Source organism: Truncatella angustata (genome assembly GCF_020726525.1).
Source record: "Truncatella angustata strain MPI-SDFR-AT-0073 chromosome Unknown BKA67scaffold_4, whole genome shotgun sequence".
NCBI classification, from domain to species: Eukaryota; Fungi; Ascomycota; class Sordariomycetes; order Amphisphaeriales; family Sporocadaceae; genus Truncatella; species Truncatella angustata.
In genome coordinates this window covers 3,195,246-3,208,600 of record NW_025763384.1, presented here as the reverse complement: position 1 = coordinate 3,208,600, position 13,355 = coordinate 3,195,246, and the positions used below count along the sequence as shown (strand labels likewise).

General features: G+C 49.0%; 3 protein-coding genes across 3 annotated transcripts; 2 read left to right on the top strand and 1 right to left on the bottom strand.

Moving 5' to 3' along the window:
- Positions 1-13: 13 nt before the first annotated feature.
- BKA67DRAFT_566018 (sterigmatocystin 8-O-methyltransferase) lies at positions 14-1,817 on the bottom strand. Its single transcript, XM_046102845.1, has 3 exons — positions 1,445-1,817; positions 878-1,390; positions 14-820 (listed from the first exon to the last, which is right to left on the bottom strand). Exons 1-3 carry the CDS (start codon positions 1,691-1,693, stop codon positions 239-241), a joined length of 1,344 nt encoding a protein of 447 aa, XP_045958963.1. The 5' UTR covers positions 1,694-1,817; the 3' UTR covers positions 14-238.
- A 1,664-nt stretch (positions 1,818-3,481) lies between these two features.
- BKA67DRAFT_658976 (uncharacterized protein) lies at positions 3,482-4,810 on the top strand (the record flags this gene model as incomplete). Its single annotated transcript, XM_046107376.1, has 1 exon — positions 3,482-4,810. One exon carries the CDS (start codon positions 3,482-3,484, stop codon positions 4,808-4,810), a length of 1,329 nt encoding a protein of 442 aa, XP_045958962.1.
- A 415-nt stretch (positions 4,811-5,225) lies between these two features.
- On the top strand, positions 5,226-13,084 carry BKA67DRAFT_646384 (uncharacterized protein; the record flags this gene model as incomplete). Its single annotated transcript, XM_046105911.1, has 10 exons — positions 5,226-5,337; positions 5,422-5,543; positions 5,586-5,644; positions 5,863-6,090; positions 6,152-6,440; positions 6,499-9,975; positions 10,031-10,237; positions 10,294-10,851; positions 10,910-12,727; positions 12,782-13,084. 10 exons carry the CDS (start codon positions 5,226-5,228, stop codon positions 12,833-12,835), a joined length of 6,924 nt encoding a protein of 2,307 aa, XP_045958961.1. The 3' UTR covers positions 12,836-13,084.
- Between the last annotated feature and the right edge of the window lie 271 nt (positions 13,085-13,355).

The following is a 13,355-nucleotide window of genomic DNA, read 5'->3' as shown; positions in this document are numbered from 1 at the left end:
TTGTCTAGAGCCTACTTTCGCATGCATCTCAAGAAAACTACACCGGTGACTTTTGCACCTATATGTGAATTATCCTTATTTGACTACCGAACAAGCCTCGGCTCAAGCAAAGACGTTCATTGAGAGAAATAATTATCATGTCAAGGTGACTAAAGTTTAAGGCTACAATTCTCACTATACAAGACACACCAAGTAGGCAATTACAACAACTGCCTATCCCTGACAATTTCGAAATCATTCAACTCACTGTGAAAACAACCTCAAGGAGGCTCATTAAGCTACCAAATGGTTGGTGGACACGAAGTAATTCGAGCTCCCCGGCACCCTCGCCCGACTGGGCCGTAGCAGCCGCCAGCAGATTTTTCCAGTCCGTCAGCTCACGTTCTTTGCCGTTGAAGGCCTGGAGCATAGCCAAGTCACGCACGCGCATCAGCGCTTCCTCGGTTGTGGGACATGTTCCAGGATCGGGAAGCACGGTATCCATGATAATGATACGTGCTACATTGGACGCGTTAGGCTGAGACCGCTTGAAAGGTCGAGCTTTAAGCACCGGCACCAGGTGACGCAGGATGGTTAGCGCTTCCTTGTCGGGCCAGTCATGAAAGATCATGCGGAGGAAGTAAGCATCCGCATCCATGACTGGCTGAGGTGTAAAGAAATTGTGCTCCTGGCAAATAATACGCGTGCGGATACTGTCAGGCTGTTTAGCAAGCATGGCGGGCCCGTTGGCTATGGTTCGTGGCAGGTCTTGCACGACAAAATTGAGGTCCGGGTAGGCGGACGCCAGCGCAACTGAGGCATGGCAGTCAGAACCGCCCATCTGCCCAGATTGATTAGTTCTGTCGAGCAGCATCGCATTATATTTTGCTGGACTCACATCAACAACGGTAGCTTTTCCTAGCGAGGCCCAATCATAGCCGTGGATCAAATGATCAATTTTCGTTCCCTCGCTGGATGTAACGTTTTTCATATACGACACAAATAACTTCGCCATATCCGGAGTCTGTGAAATGTAATCGAAGAATGTCAGGGTGGTGTTGTTGGACACGTTAAAGGCAGTCTCGGTCATCGATGTTGTGGCGCCCCATTTCTCGGTAGCCTCGACCATCTTTGATGCTGTCGGCGCCGAGCCTTTTGCCATGAAAAGGGCCCAGTCCAAAACGGCAGGGTTGGCGACGAAGAGTCTCGAAGCAGCTGTATGCGCCAACTCGCCCGGGCTCGGCTCACACAGAAGGTTCGACGTCATGGCCATTCTTGCAGTAGCCTTGAGTTGGTTCTCCGGAACCATTGCTAATGCCGCGACTTCGGAGCGTGGGACCGAGCCAGTGAGTGGAATGAACGAGAAGATTCGGAAGTGACTGAGCCAGTGGACCGAGGCTAAGACTTGATACTGGTTGAGAGTCAGAACACGAAATTGTATAGGTAGGAGATTGGACAACCATACATGAACCGCTTGGCGAGACAAATATTCGTTCGGCTCTATAGCTAGCTGTTGGATTTTGAACGCAGCTTCAACCAATTGGCTTCGTGCTGTGAGTATCTTTACTGGCGCATTCGGCGGTAGGGTGACACTAGATGCTGACGGCCCAAGAGATGGTTGAGGATGTTGGTTTTCGTTGCACCAAGTACTAATCTGTTTGGCTGCAGTGCAGATTTTCTCTGCGTACGTCTCCAAGGGCGTTGAAGGGCACATGATTGGGCGTCAAAGTGTGCGATTGTGGTAGATGAGGTAGTAGTGAATGTCTCGTACGATAGATAAGCAGTTTCGTACTGACGAGCTGTTTATCATTTCGTGATCTGCCCATTCTCTTTGTTGACTGTTGTATAATGCCGGCACTTCCCAGAATATTCCTCATGGTCGCTCGACAGGATTGTCCCGAACCATCTTTCGGGCTCATTGCATCACAACTGCACTCATGACAATGAAACTTCCGTGATGTTCCCGCGTCGGGTCCTTTCTCAAATTGGCTGATGCAGGGCTTGGGTGCTTTCGGTCGTTCTGAGAGGCTTTTCCCGCATTATCAGGATCGAATCCCCCGAAACCCCCGATGCCGTCCATCTGGAGTAGAACCCGTACAATAAGCTTTCCCAGCGGTGAATCCGTACAAGGCCTTTCCAGCCTTCCGAATTCTAGATCCAGCCCTGTTGACTAAAACAAGTTGTATCATGCAGAAGGATTTACCAATTTGATCGAATGTCGACTGTCCATGTCAGCAGTATGCCAAGAAACGACAATCTCAACAGGCCAAGGCTTTAATATATAGACTAGCGCTCCAGAGGGATCCCGACCCTGGTCATCAGCCTGCGAGGATAGCTTGTTGAGGCATATATTCTCGTGGCAAGCTAGTCACTGTGACATAGTACATGGCAGGACGTATTGCTACGTATAGATGCCGCAGGGCAACCGCGCGAGAGCTGTGAACGTTGCGTAGAGAACACCCTGTCCCTGCATAATACAGAGTTCGAAAGGTCTTGCAGTCAGCTCCTGCGAAGCGCCACGCGACAATGGGTACCATTGAGAGCGTCAGTGCTACTATCTCACGTGGCAGTAACTAAGCTTTAACCAAGGCGCCGAGCCCATCTTGTGTTGTTGAAGCTTTGCTTGGTAGGCTTGGTATGCACCGTGCTAGCTCCACCGTACCGCAGTATCAGGGCTTGCAGGCAAAGTCCCTGCTTTGCCAAACGTTGAACCCTGGAAATTGCTGAGCTCCGCTCACACGCGTATACTTTCTGGTCTTCAGAAGCGAATCTGCGCACTGAGCACTGACTGAGGCGTAACTATATTGCCTGGCAATATGTACAATACGGATTGCCTCAATAAGAGCTCCTGATTACGTGCCCACAGTTCTTTAGGCATGCCCGCCTATGAGTCCTTTGTTCATATTTAACCTACCAGAATGGTTTCTACAAGTCCTCCGACACTTATAGCCCAAATTACCAGAAGTCCACTAAGAATAATCCATTTTACTTGTAATAACTATGCCGCCAGACATTAGTAATGCCCAAACGGATGGGCCATAGTACTTCGAGCTGATGGAACAACAAAGAGCTCGATGAATGATATGATAATGATTCTCGACCGATTTCAGAGCATTTCGATCTTGGAATTTAGGTTAGGCCATTGCGAGTCCCCTGAAGATCGCACTAATTCGTGGCGTAGCGCGTCGGAGGGTTGGCGGTACCATCTGCTTACCACACACTGCCCCATGCGCGTTGTTCCCTGGACCCATTTAACTACGATGCATCATGCAGCTGCTTGATCACATCCTCCTTGCAGGGATCTGTGTACAGGTTGTCTAATATTTTCAATGTTCCGGCGGATCATCTTAGCCCTATAGGTAGAGCTGTGGCGTGGTCTTACCATAGAACGAGACCTCGTACGTGGTCAGTTAGATGAGAATACTTAGATGAGCATATTACCACAAGTCCAGAGACCAAAATTATTATGAATCGCTAGACGTTTCTGCTTTAGTTTAGTACCATGGACTCATCTGCACCGAAGTGGGCTGTCTTTATTCCAGAAAATCCCGAGTTCCAAACTTCTGGTCATACACGGAAACGTGTGAAGGACAGCTGTGATCAATGCGGTGTTGCTAAAGTCAAGTGTGGCAAACAAAAACCAGTGTGTACCCGCTGTCGGAACAGAAACATCGACTGTTGCTATAGCCTTGCGCAGCGCTCCAAAATATCCAGAAGCTTTTCACCAGAACGAGGGCAGAGCAAAGAATCCGATCTGAGCTACTTCAGTCTGCAGCCTGTGCAGTCGTGGTCAAAGGACCCCGATTTGGACGACAACATTATTGTTGACGACAACAGCATGCATGAACACGACTTCTCTACCGACCTTACTGACATATTTGACTTTGTTGGTGACGGCTTGGGCAGTTACAACCTGGACTTCGACCTTGGCTTAGACAAACAACTTCCATGTGGCGAAACATCAACTTCACACGACGGTCGAAATGCCACCTTATCTCCTGAAATCCCCGAAGAGATTGTCAACAATTATGCCTGGCGATCTTGTCAGATGGCCGCATCAACCGTGCCAAGCAGCCTTGAAGGTATCATAAACCTTCTGGAAACTCAGAACCAGGTCCTACCAGAGCCTCCTTTTATGAGTCTGCACAGTCGCCGGACTCGGCCAGCTCCAAATATCAATTTGCCTAAGAGGGTCACGGTGCAAGGGAACGTCCTCAATTCATCTCCTCAACACCCTATAAAGAAAGACTGTATGTCTACCTTACTAGATATCATACAAAGCGGTCATCTAGCCGCGAATACATCCATGGGACTATGCGGAAAACAACATATGTCCGATTTGAGTGGCGCTCAGACTATGTCGCCACAATTGCTTGAGTCCGCGACCAACCATCCTGCTTTTGATACCTCCATACCAGACAAATTGGCAACTATTCTCTCGTGTAGTTGCTGCAACCAAAGACAGGTTCAGCTCCTTGTGGCAACATCATTTCTTGGCGTGCTAGATTGCCTATCTGTTGCAGCCTGCTTGACCATTAGCGAGACCGGCTCCTCGTCACAGAATACAGTCTCACCACCTCAGACACCGCCAGTACTACGCGCAGCCTCAGCAATCGGAAGCCTTCGGATGGAGTCCTCACACAATAAACACATATTGGCTAGATCTTATGCTCAAGAAGTACTGAGCCAGTTACCACGTTTAGTGCATCTTGTCAAGACTTTTATCACCCGCTGCAATGATGAGTCTAGTGGAGGAATCATTCCCGATATCGAAGCCCTCTTAAAACTGAAAGTGAAAGAGGCCACAAAGAAGATTGTAGCGGCTTTGTGACCACCACTTGACACGGTGCTCTAACACTTAATCACCACTAACACTAAGGCTCCCACGATACCTTTTCTGTGGTAGCACCTTGGCAGTGGCAGTGGCAGTAGTAGTGGTAATAGTAGTGGAGCGGTCGACTGGATGTCTGGCAGGAGCACAATCTTCGTTGTAAGGTTCAGTCTCGGGAAAAATACATCGCGCCTTCAAGTTGTGGCATGGGTGAAAGCTGTATGCCTAATATAACTCCGTACTCTTAGTATGCTTATTTATCTATATACCTCTATAAGAGTCTAGAAACTATGAACTGATTTAAGTAGAGATATTCACTCATTTTTTGACATCCCTCACAAATTTCTCTGTCGTGATCTATTACTGGACGGCTCCATGGGAAATCTATTGATCAGAAATTCTAGAACGTGGAAACATGACTCGCAACTCACTAGCGAAATATTTAGAAACTACAGTAGCACACTCAGACGCCATAAAGTGTATCATTGACATTGGATCGGCAATGGACAGACGATGTAGACAGTCTCGTACGCTTTGAATCTATCGAAATCGTTTGCATCACATTGCGCGTACTGAATCGCTCTTACTGGATATTCCGAACTGACATGTAGCAACTTTGAACGGTGTTTTTGAACTAACCCAGAATGATCCACTTCCCGATGAATGCGGCACAGGACGCAAACGGCTTTATACCGAGCCTGACTACGTGTTTTTCTACAAGGACATTCTTCGGGTACCTTCCACGTCTAGAAAACAGCCACATGACTTTTTCTAGCTAAGCCAAATGCCCGCTGGGCGGATTGAAACTCAATACTGTTTGCTCGAAGCTGCCAGGTAATAGGAATCACGTAGACTGCCATCAATCACCGGCCATTGCCATATAGTCAAAATATTAAAACCTGACACAACATATAACGATATGTGTACCTACACCACTGATTGATCGCAATCTGTTCCAAAAATTTCAATTCAACGTTATATACAAATGGTATGATGGCGGCCACATTGAAAGTCTATCTTTTTGGTGATCAGACGTATGATGTGTCTGCTAGGTTTAGACATCTTCTCACCTTGACCACCAACCCTGTTCTCAATGCCTTCTTCGAGCAATCCCAAAAGGGTCTGCAGGTGGAGATTGGCCGCTTGCCGCTCCATCAACGAAATACCTTCCCGCGATTTGCCAACATAGCTGAGCTACTAGCAAAGCAGAGCGAAGGCGATCTTCATGCTGCTCTTCAGACGGCACTGACTTGTACCTATCATCTGGCGGAGTTTATTAGGTGCAGTTACGCGAATGATAGTATTCCTAATAACTCTGTATGCTAACGTATCAACTTCTAGGGTACATAGTGATGGCACTCAATCATACCCGACGCCGAATGACTCGTACCTTTTAGGCCTTTGTGCAGGAGGCCTGGCGGCGGCGGCCATTAGTTGTGCAACTTCAGTTGCTGAACTTCTTCCGTTAGCGGTGCATTCTGTAGCCGTGTCATTCCGCTTGGTCCTATGCGCCGTCGAGATGCGCGATCGGATTCAGCCTCAGGTTGAGAATAAGTCGTGGTCAATTATGGTCATCGACGTCTTGCACGCAACTGCAAGAATAATCATTAGTGACTTCTCTCATGCTAACGTATGAGTTCCCTATTCTAGATAAAAGTCAGCGATGCTGATAACTGACATCTCTTTAGCACATCCCAACTCATTCACGCCCCTACATCACAGCCGACTCGCCTGCTGGTGTCACTATTAGCGGCCCGCCAGATGTACTTGAGAAGCTCAAACAAGCTTCACCACTGTTAGGCAAGCGAATTATCACACTGCCCATATATGTGACATCGCATGCCCCACACTTGTTCACCACGGAAGATGTTACGAGCATCATGGAGACAACAACTGCCAAGACTTGGGCTTCTTACGTCTCCAAAGTCCCTATCGTTTCTTGCTCGACAGGAAGGCTAGTCAGCGCCGGAGCTTTCAATACAGTACTCCGAAATGCCGCAGAGCAATGTCTGCGTGAACCCTTGAGCTGGGGGAAGATCAATGCAGAATTTCCAACCATTTTGTTTGAAAACAGCAACCTCGGCCGCATCAAAGTCCTGCCCGTCGGAACCAAAGCGACAATGCAAGCACAGCTGAGAGAATACGTATCCTCAAAATACATGTCCGAATCGCAAAGACCTAGTATTGAGGTTGTCTCCATTGACGCTACTAAGGAAAAGGATGGTCTTGAGTATGTTCCTTATTCCAAATCGAAAATCGCCGTGTGCGGTCTCGCTGGACGATTCCCAGGAGCCGAGAGCCCAGAGGCTTTCTGGGAGCTGCTTTCAAAGGGAGTCGACACTGTTAGCGAGGTTCCTGCAAACCGCTGGGACGTCAAAACTCATGTTGATACGAGTGGAAAAAGCAAGAATACCAGTGCCGTGCCATGGGGTTGCTGGCTGAATGACCCTGAGCTGTTTGATGCTCGCTTCTTTGGCATCTCTCCCAAGGAGGCCCCCTATTTGGACCCTGCTCAACGCCTAGCACTCATGGTCACGTATGAGGCGATGGAGACTGCAGGTATCGTACCCGACGCCACCCCTTCGACACAAAAAGAACGAATCGGGGTTTACCTTGGCATGTCCTCGAACGATTATGGCGAGACCAATAGCACACAATTGATTGGGACCCATTCTATCGTGGGGGGTATCCGGCCGTTTGTTAGCGGTCGAATGAACTATAGCCATAAATTCGCTGGGCCGAGCTATGTCGTTGATACTGCCTGCTCGTCCAGTCTTGCAGCTATGCAGCTCGCCGTCAACGCGCTGCGCATGGGCGATGTGGATACTGCAGTAGCAGGGGGCACCAATGTTATCACCAATCCCGACGGGCATGCTGGCCTAGATCGCGGTTTCTTCTTATCGAAAACGGGTAATTGCAAGACCTTTGACGATGGCGCCGACGGATACTGTCGCGGTGAGGGAATTGGTCTCGTGCTACTCAAGCGTCTTGATGATGCTATCCAAGACGGTGATCCTATCCAAGCTGTCATTGTCGATGTCAAAACGAATCATTCGGCCGAGTCTGACTCTATTACACGGCCACATGCACCCACTCAGATCAAACTTTTTGAAAAAGTTTTTTCTACTAGTGGAGTAGACCCTAATGATATTTCTTACATCGAGATGCACGGAACGGGGACTCAGCATGGAGACGCTGCAGAGATGACATTGGTCCTGGCCACATTTGCGCCAGATACACAACGACGTGCTAGAGGTCAGCCACTGTACTTGGGCGCAGCCAAAGCCAACATTGGCCATGGTGAAGCTGTCTCCGGCATTACCAGTGTAGCCAAGGTGCTCTTAATGATGCGTAACAACAGCATTCCTCCCCATTGCGGCATCAAGACCACTATCAACCATACCTTCCCGTCGGACATGAAGGATCGTAATGTGCATATCGCTTTCAAGCCCACATCCTGGCCTCGTGGAGTTGCACCGCGGAAAGTACTTCTTAACAACTTCAGTGCGCCGGGTGGTAATACAGCCATGATTCTGGAGGATGCCCCAGCCCAGCAAGTAGCATCGGCACAAGACGACCGTACGAGCCATATCATTGCATTCAGTGCCAAGAGTGGTGAATCTCTTCTCGGCAACATGCGAGCCTTACTACAGTCTTTGGACGACAAGGTCGATGAGTCGCCTCCCCTGGTCTCCAATTTATCATACACAACAACTGCGCGTCGACAGCACCACAATCACCGCGCTTCAGTTGTTGCTTCTTCCCTAGAAGATGTAAGGATCGGCCTTCGTTCGGCAATACAGGAGAAGCAGGGCTTCACTCGCGTCATCTTGTCTCCTAAAATTGTGTTTGCCTTCACCGGCCAAGGCTCTCAGTACATGGCGATGGGCAGTGATTTGATGAAACTTTCGCACTTTCGCGAAAGCTTCCGTCGTCTCAATCAACTGGCCGTCGTCTTGGGTTATCCAGAATTTGAGAAGGTGATTACAGGTTCGACCAATGTCATCGAATCATACCCTCCAGTTGTGGTTCAACTTGCAGTCACTTGCTTGGAGATAGCCCTGTCTCAGCTTTGGTTGTCCTGGGGTATAAAGCCAGATGCTGTGGTCGGTCACAGCCTAGGAGAGTACGCAGCTCTGAACGCCGCAGGCGTTCTCTCCGATGCAGATACAATATATCTTGTCGGCGAGCGCGCTAAGCTTCTCCAGTCTTCTTGCACGGCCAATACACACGGTATGCTCGCCGTCAAGACATCGGCGGCGGAGATCCAAACATCAGTGGTTGGCAGGAGATTTGAGATAGCCTGCATCAATGGACCCAATGACATCGTGCTCGGCGGGCCTGTGGATCAAATCGACTCGTTAAGGTCTGCCCTGACCTCAATGGGTGTAAAAGCCACCCCAGTGTCGGTTCCATTTGCTTTCCATACCTCTCAAGTTGAGCCATTGCTCAATGAATTTGCTACCGCGGCCAGGAGCATCACATTCAATAAGCCTCGAATTCCAGTGCTATCACCATTACTGGGACGTACGGTAACAGATGACAAGATATTCGGTCCAGATTACCTTGTTCGCCACTGCAGGGAGACGGTGAACATGCATGACACACTACGTTCTGCCTACACAGATGGTCGTATCGTTAATGAGAAGTCAATTTTTCTTGGAATTGGGCCTCATCCCGTTGTTTCGTCCATGATCAAGGCCTCATTGGGATCGAGTCTTACAACCATCCCCTCCATACAACGGGGCAAAGACACCTGGCCCCTCCTTGCTGAAGCCCTTGCTTATCTTTACCGTGCGGGTGTTGATATCAATTGGGTAGATTGGCATCAGGACTTCAAGGCTGCATTGCAAGTTATTCCCCTGCCAACATATAGTTGGGATTTGAAGAGTTACTGGATACAGTATGTCGGAGATTGGTCCCTGCGCAAAGGAGAATCAGCAACCATAGAGGTTAGTGACTCAGTCGGGCCCAAAGTCCCAGAACCATCATCGGTACTACGCCGCCCTGAACCCAAAATTGAGAGTACCACTGTACACAAGATCTTGAGAGAGGAGTCGGATGAGAAGAAGGCCTACGTTTTGGTAGAGTCAGATCTGTCTCGCTCGGATCTTCTGCCTATTGTACAGGGTCACTTCGTGAATAACATTCCTCTGTGCACACCGGTAAGCTTGAAAACCTCAACTCTGTTCAACTTATCAAGCTAACCACCAACTACAGTCTGTTTACGCGGAGATCGCACTCACTGTTGGCAAGTACTTGATAGACAAATATATGCCCTTTAGTCAAGATCGCCTCGTCGATGTAGCAAACATGGAAGTCGAGAGAGCTCTGATTGCCAAAGGCAAGGGCGCCCAGATGCTCCGTGCCTCAGCCAAGGTTGACTGGCTCACAAAGACGGCATCGTTCTCCTTTTTCTCCGTCAATGTGAGTATTTCCATATCACCCAAGGCCGCTCGGTGTGAATGCTAAGCGTGAATTAGGCTCAAGGGCAATCAATAATCGAACATGCGACGTGTAAGACGGTCTTCCGCAACGCTTCAGATCTGCTACCAGCGCTCATTGCCACAAGAAACCAGCAAGTCAAACTATTCGACAAAGTTACTCAAGATGTTCAAAGTGGCAAGGCCTTCAAGCTCAACATGGACGTTAGTTTCAAGATGGTTGCCGGTCTTGCTAAGTTCCACAAAGAATACAGAAGCTCCGGGGACATCGCACTAAACGGTACTACCCTTGAGGCTGTAAGCAACGCAACCTTCAACAGTGTGAAGAAGGATGGGGACTTTGTCTGCCATCCAGCTATCATTGACGGATTCACTCAGATTTGTGGTTTCACCATGAATGCTAAGGCTACAACTGATCTGGAGCACGAGGTCTATGTGAACAGAGGCTGGGATTCCCTACGGATCTTCAAAGATGTCTCACACACAGCTAATTATCAGCTTTACGCCAAGATGATACGTCAAGAGGGTACAATGTACAAGGGAGATGTGGTAGTGCTGGATGAGGAGGGTATCACTGCCTCTTTCAAGGGTGTGGCGGTAAGTTTCCAGCGTAGCCTTTTACACTCCGAAGTACTGCGATAACTAACGAGTCTAGCTCCGCGGAATTCCTCGCAAGGCGTTCGACATGGTTCTTCAAGCCGCGAACGAAGGGCGAGAGCTTAGCGGTTCCTCAGGAGTCAATGCTGCTCGTGCCGTGGTGTCTTTAAAACCTCAGTCAACACAACATAGCGGAGTAGTGACTGCACATGTAGTGGCTCAACCGGCAACGGCGACTGTTGCAGTGCATCTGCCAGCAGCCACAGTCATTACAAGGCAGACTCCGAAGAGAGCCACCAGCAAATATCCATCCGCACTGGCCATAATCCTCGAAGAAACAGGCATTGCGGAGAATGAACTCTCGGATGATTCTGCATTCGCTGATATGGGCGTCGACTCGTTGCTATCTATGGTGATCAATAGCAGGTTCAAGGAGGAGTTGGGGTTAGACATAGAAGATGAGAGCAACTCGGTCTTCATGACATATCCAACTATCAAACACTTCAAGGACTTGCTTAACGTTTACAGAGAGCAACCAGAAGTGGAAGATGCCATTTCAGTGGTGGAAGTTGCGCCGGCGCATGTGCCTCTACCCATACCAGCGACTATCGAGACTTCGGGCCCTACTCAATCATCTGTGCCTCAGCAGAGTACCTCTCAGCTAAATGTAGTGAGGTCTGATGCGCCTAAGCGCATCGATCTGCCACCACCTAGTTCATTCAAGTCCATCCTTGATATTATTGCCGAGGAGACTGGCGTTGATATTGCGGATTTGACTGACGAATGTCCTTTGGCTGACGTCGGAATCGATTCCCTCCTCTCCATGGTGATTGCGAGCAGAATTAGAGAGGAGTTGAGCTTGGAAATGGAAGCTGAGGATGGATTCTTTGTTGCCTACCCCACGATTAAGCACATCCGCCAGTTTTGCATCAGCGCTAGTCCGAACTCTTCTCAAGGACTCCTAACACCGGAGACTGAGAGGCTCTACGCCAGCAGCAATAACAGCGGCAACGATGTTGTCTCCCTTCCTGAAGAATGCGTAACCCCTACTGATTCTAGCTTAGAGTCGGAGGTGATGCCGACGAATGTCCCAAAAGCGATGAACAACATCAAGAGCACTCGATCCTTCACCTCTTGCCGCCCGGCAACCTCAGTCATTCTTCAAGGGTTTCCCAAGACCGCGAAGAAGACACTGTTTCTTCTTCCAGACGGTGGAGGTTCATCCTCCAGCTATGTTCCTCTTCCCCGCCTTGACGGTGACACAGCAATCGTCGGTCTCAACTGCCCATATGCACGGGATCCCGAAAATATGAACTGCCACATCTCTGATCTTATGAAAGCCTACATAAGCGAGATTCAGAGACGCCAACCGAAGGGCCCGTACCATATTGGAGGATGGTCCTCGGGCGGGGTAATGGCATACATTGCCATACAGCTCCTCCTCGAAGCCGGCGAAGAGGTTGGCACCCTATTGATTCTAGACTCGCCAATGCCTGCTACGATGGACAAGCTGCCGCCACATTTTTACAACTACTGCAAAGCTATCGGGTTATTCGGAGACGTACAGCCCCCGCCTTATCTCGTGCCGCACTTTGATGCCACCGTCGACGTCCTGGACACATACGCAGTGTCGCCGATTTCGACCGCGGTTAAGCCAAAGAAGCCTCTCAAGCTCGCTATTATCTGGGCCTCCCAAAGCGTGGCTGACGGTGCTGGAAAGCCCAGTTTCCCTACGCATTTGCCCCACAACTCTGTCGGACTGGCCTTCATGGTCGCACGGCGCACTGACTTCGGTCCGGCAGGCTGGGAGACGCTGTTGCCAGCGGACACTCAAATTGTTACCGGGAAAATAGACGCGAATCACTTTTCTATGATGGTAAGTGTCCTCAAACTAAACTTTTTGTTCAATACATACTGATGCCCATCGCAGCAAAAGCCATCTATTTCCCAGGTTGGGCGATTTATCGACCGAGTCATGGGTTGAACATTGTCTCAGCTTCTCATCAGGGTTCACTTGCTTTTGATTAATTCGTAGTTTGATATTGAGTTGGCAACAGTTCTCCTGGGTTATCGGGGTCGGATATGTTCATGTCTTGGTTTTGTTGAATACTTATACATGATGTACTTTTATGTTATTTTCTCATAAATTTCAAGGTAGCCCATTTATTGAATCGGATACATTGGCGTTCTCAAGGAGCCTGAAATTATTTGAGGAACGTGTTTAAGCTGTGAGAAAGAAGGGAGCGTGGGGTAGCAGAGAACCCAAGTAGCAGCGCTAAAATTCAACACAATACCCGTTAAGGTCATTTCACCGATTTACCACGGGCTCCACAATGAGTATTCGACTTCTATATCAACGACAACATCTTCAATATTTTCATATCGAGAAGGGAACTTTAGCTGCTGATGAGCAAAATGAAAATATGTGTAAATCGCAAAGTCCTTGTTCCAATCCCAGTGCCAGGTGTAGTGCATACTACAAGAGATTGGCAACTTCAACACCT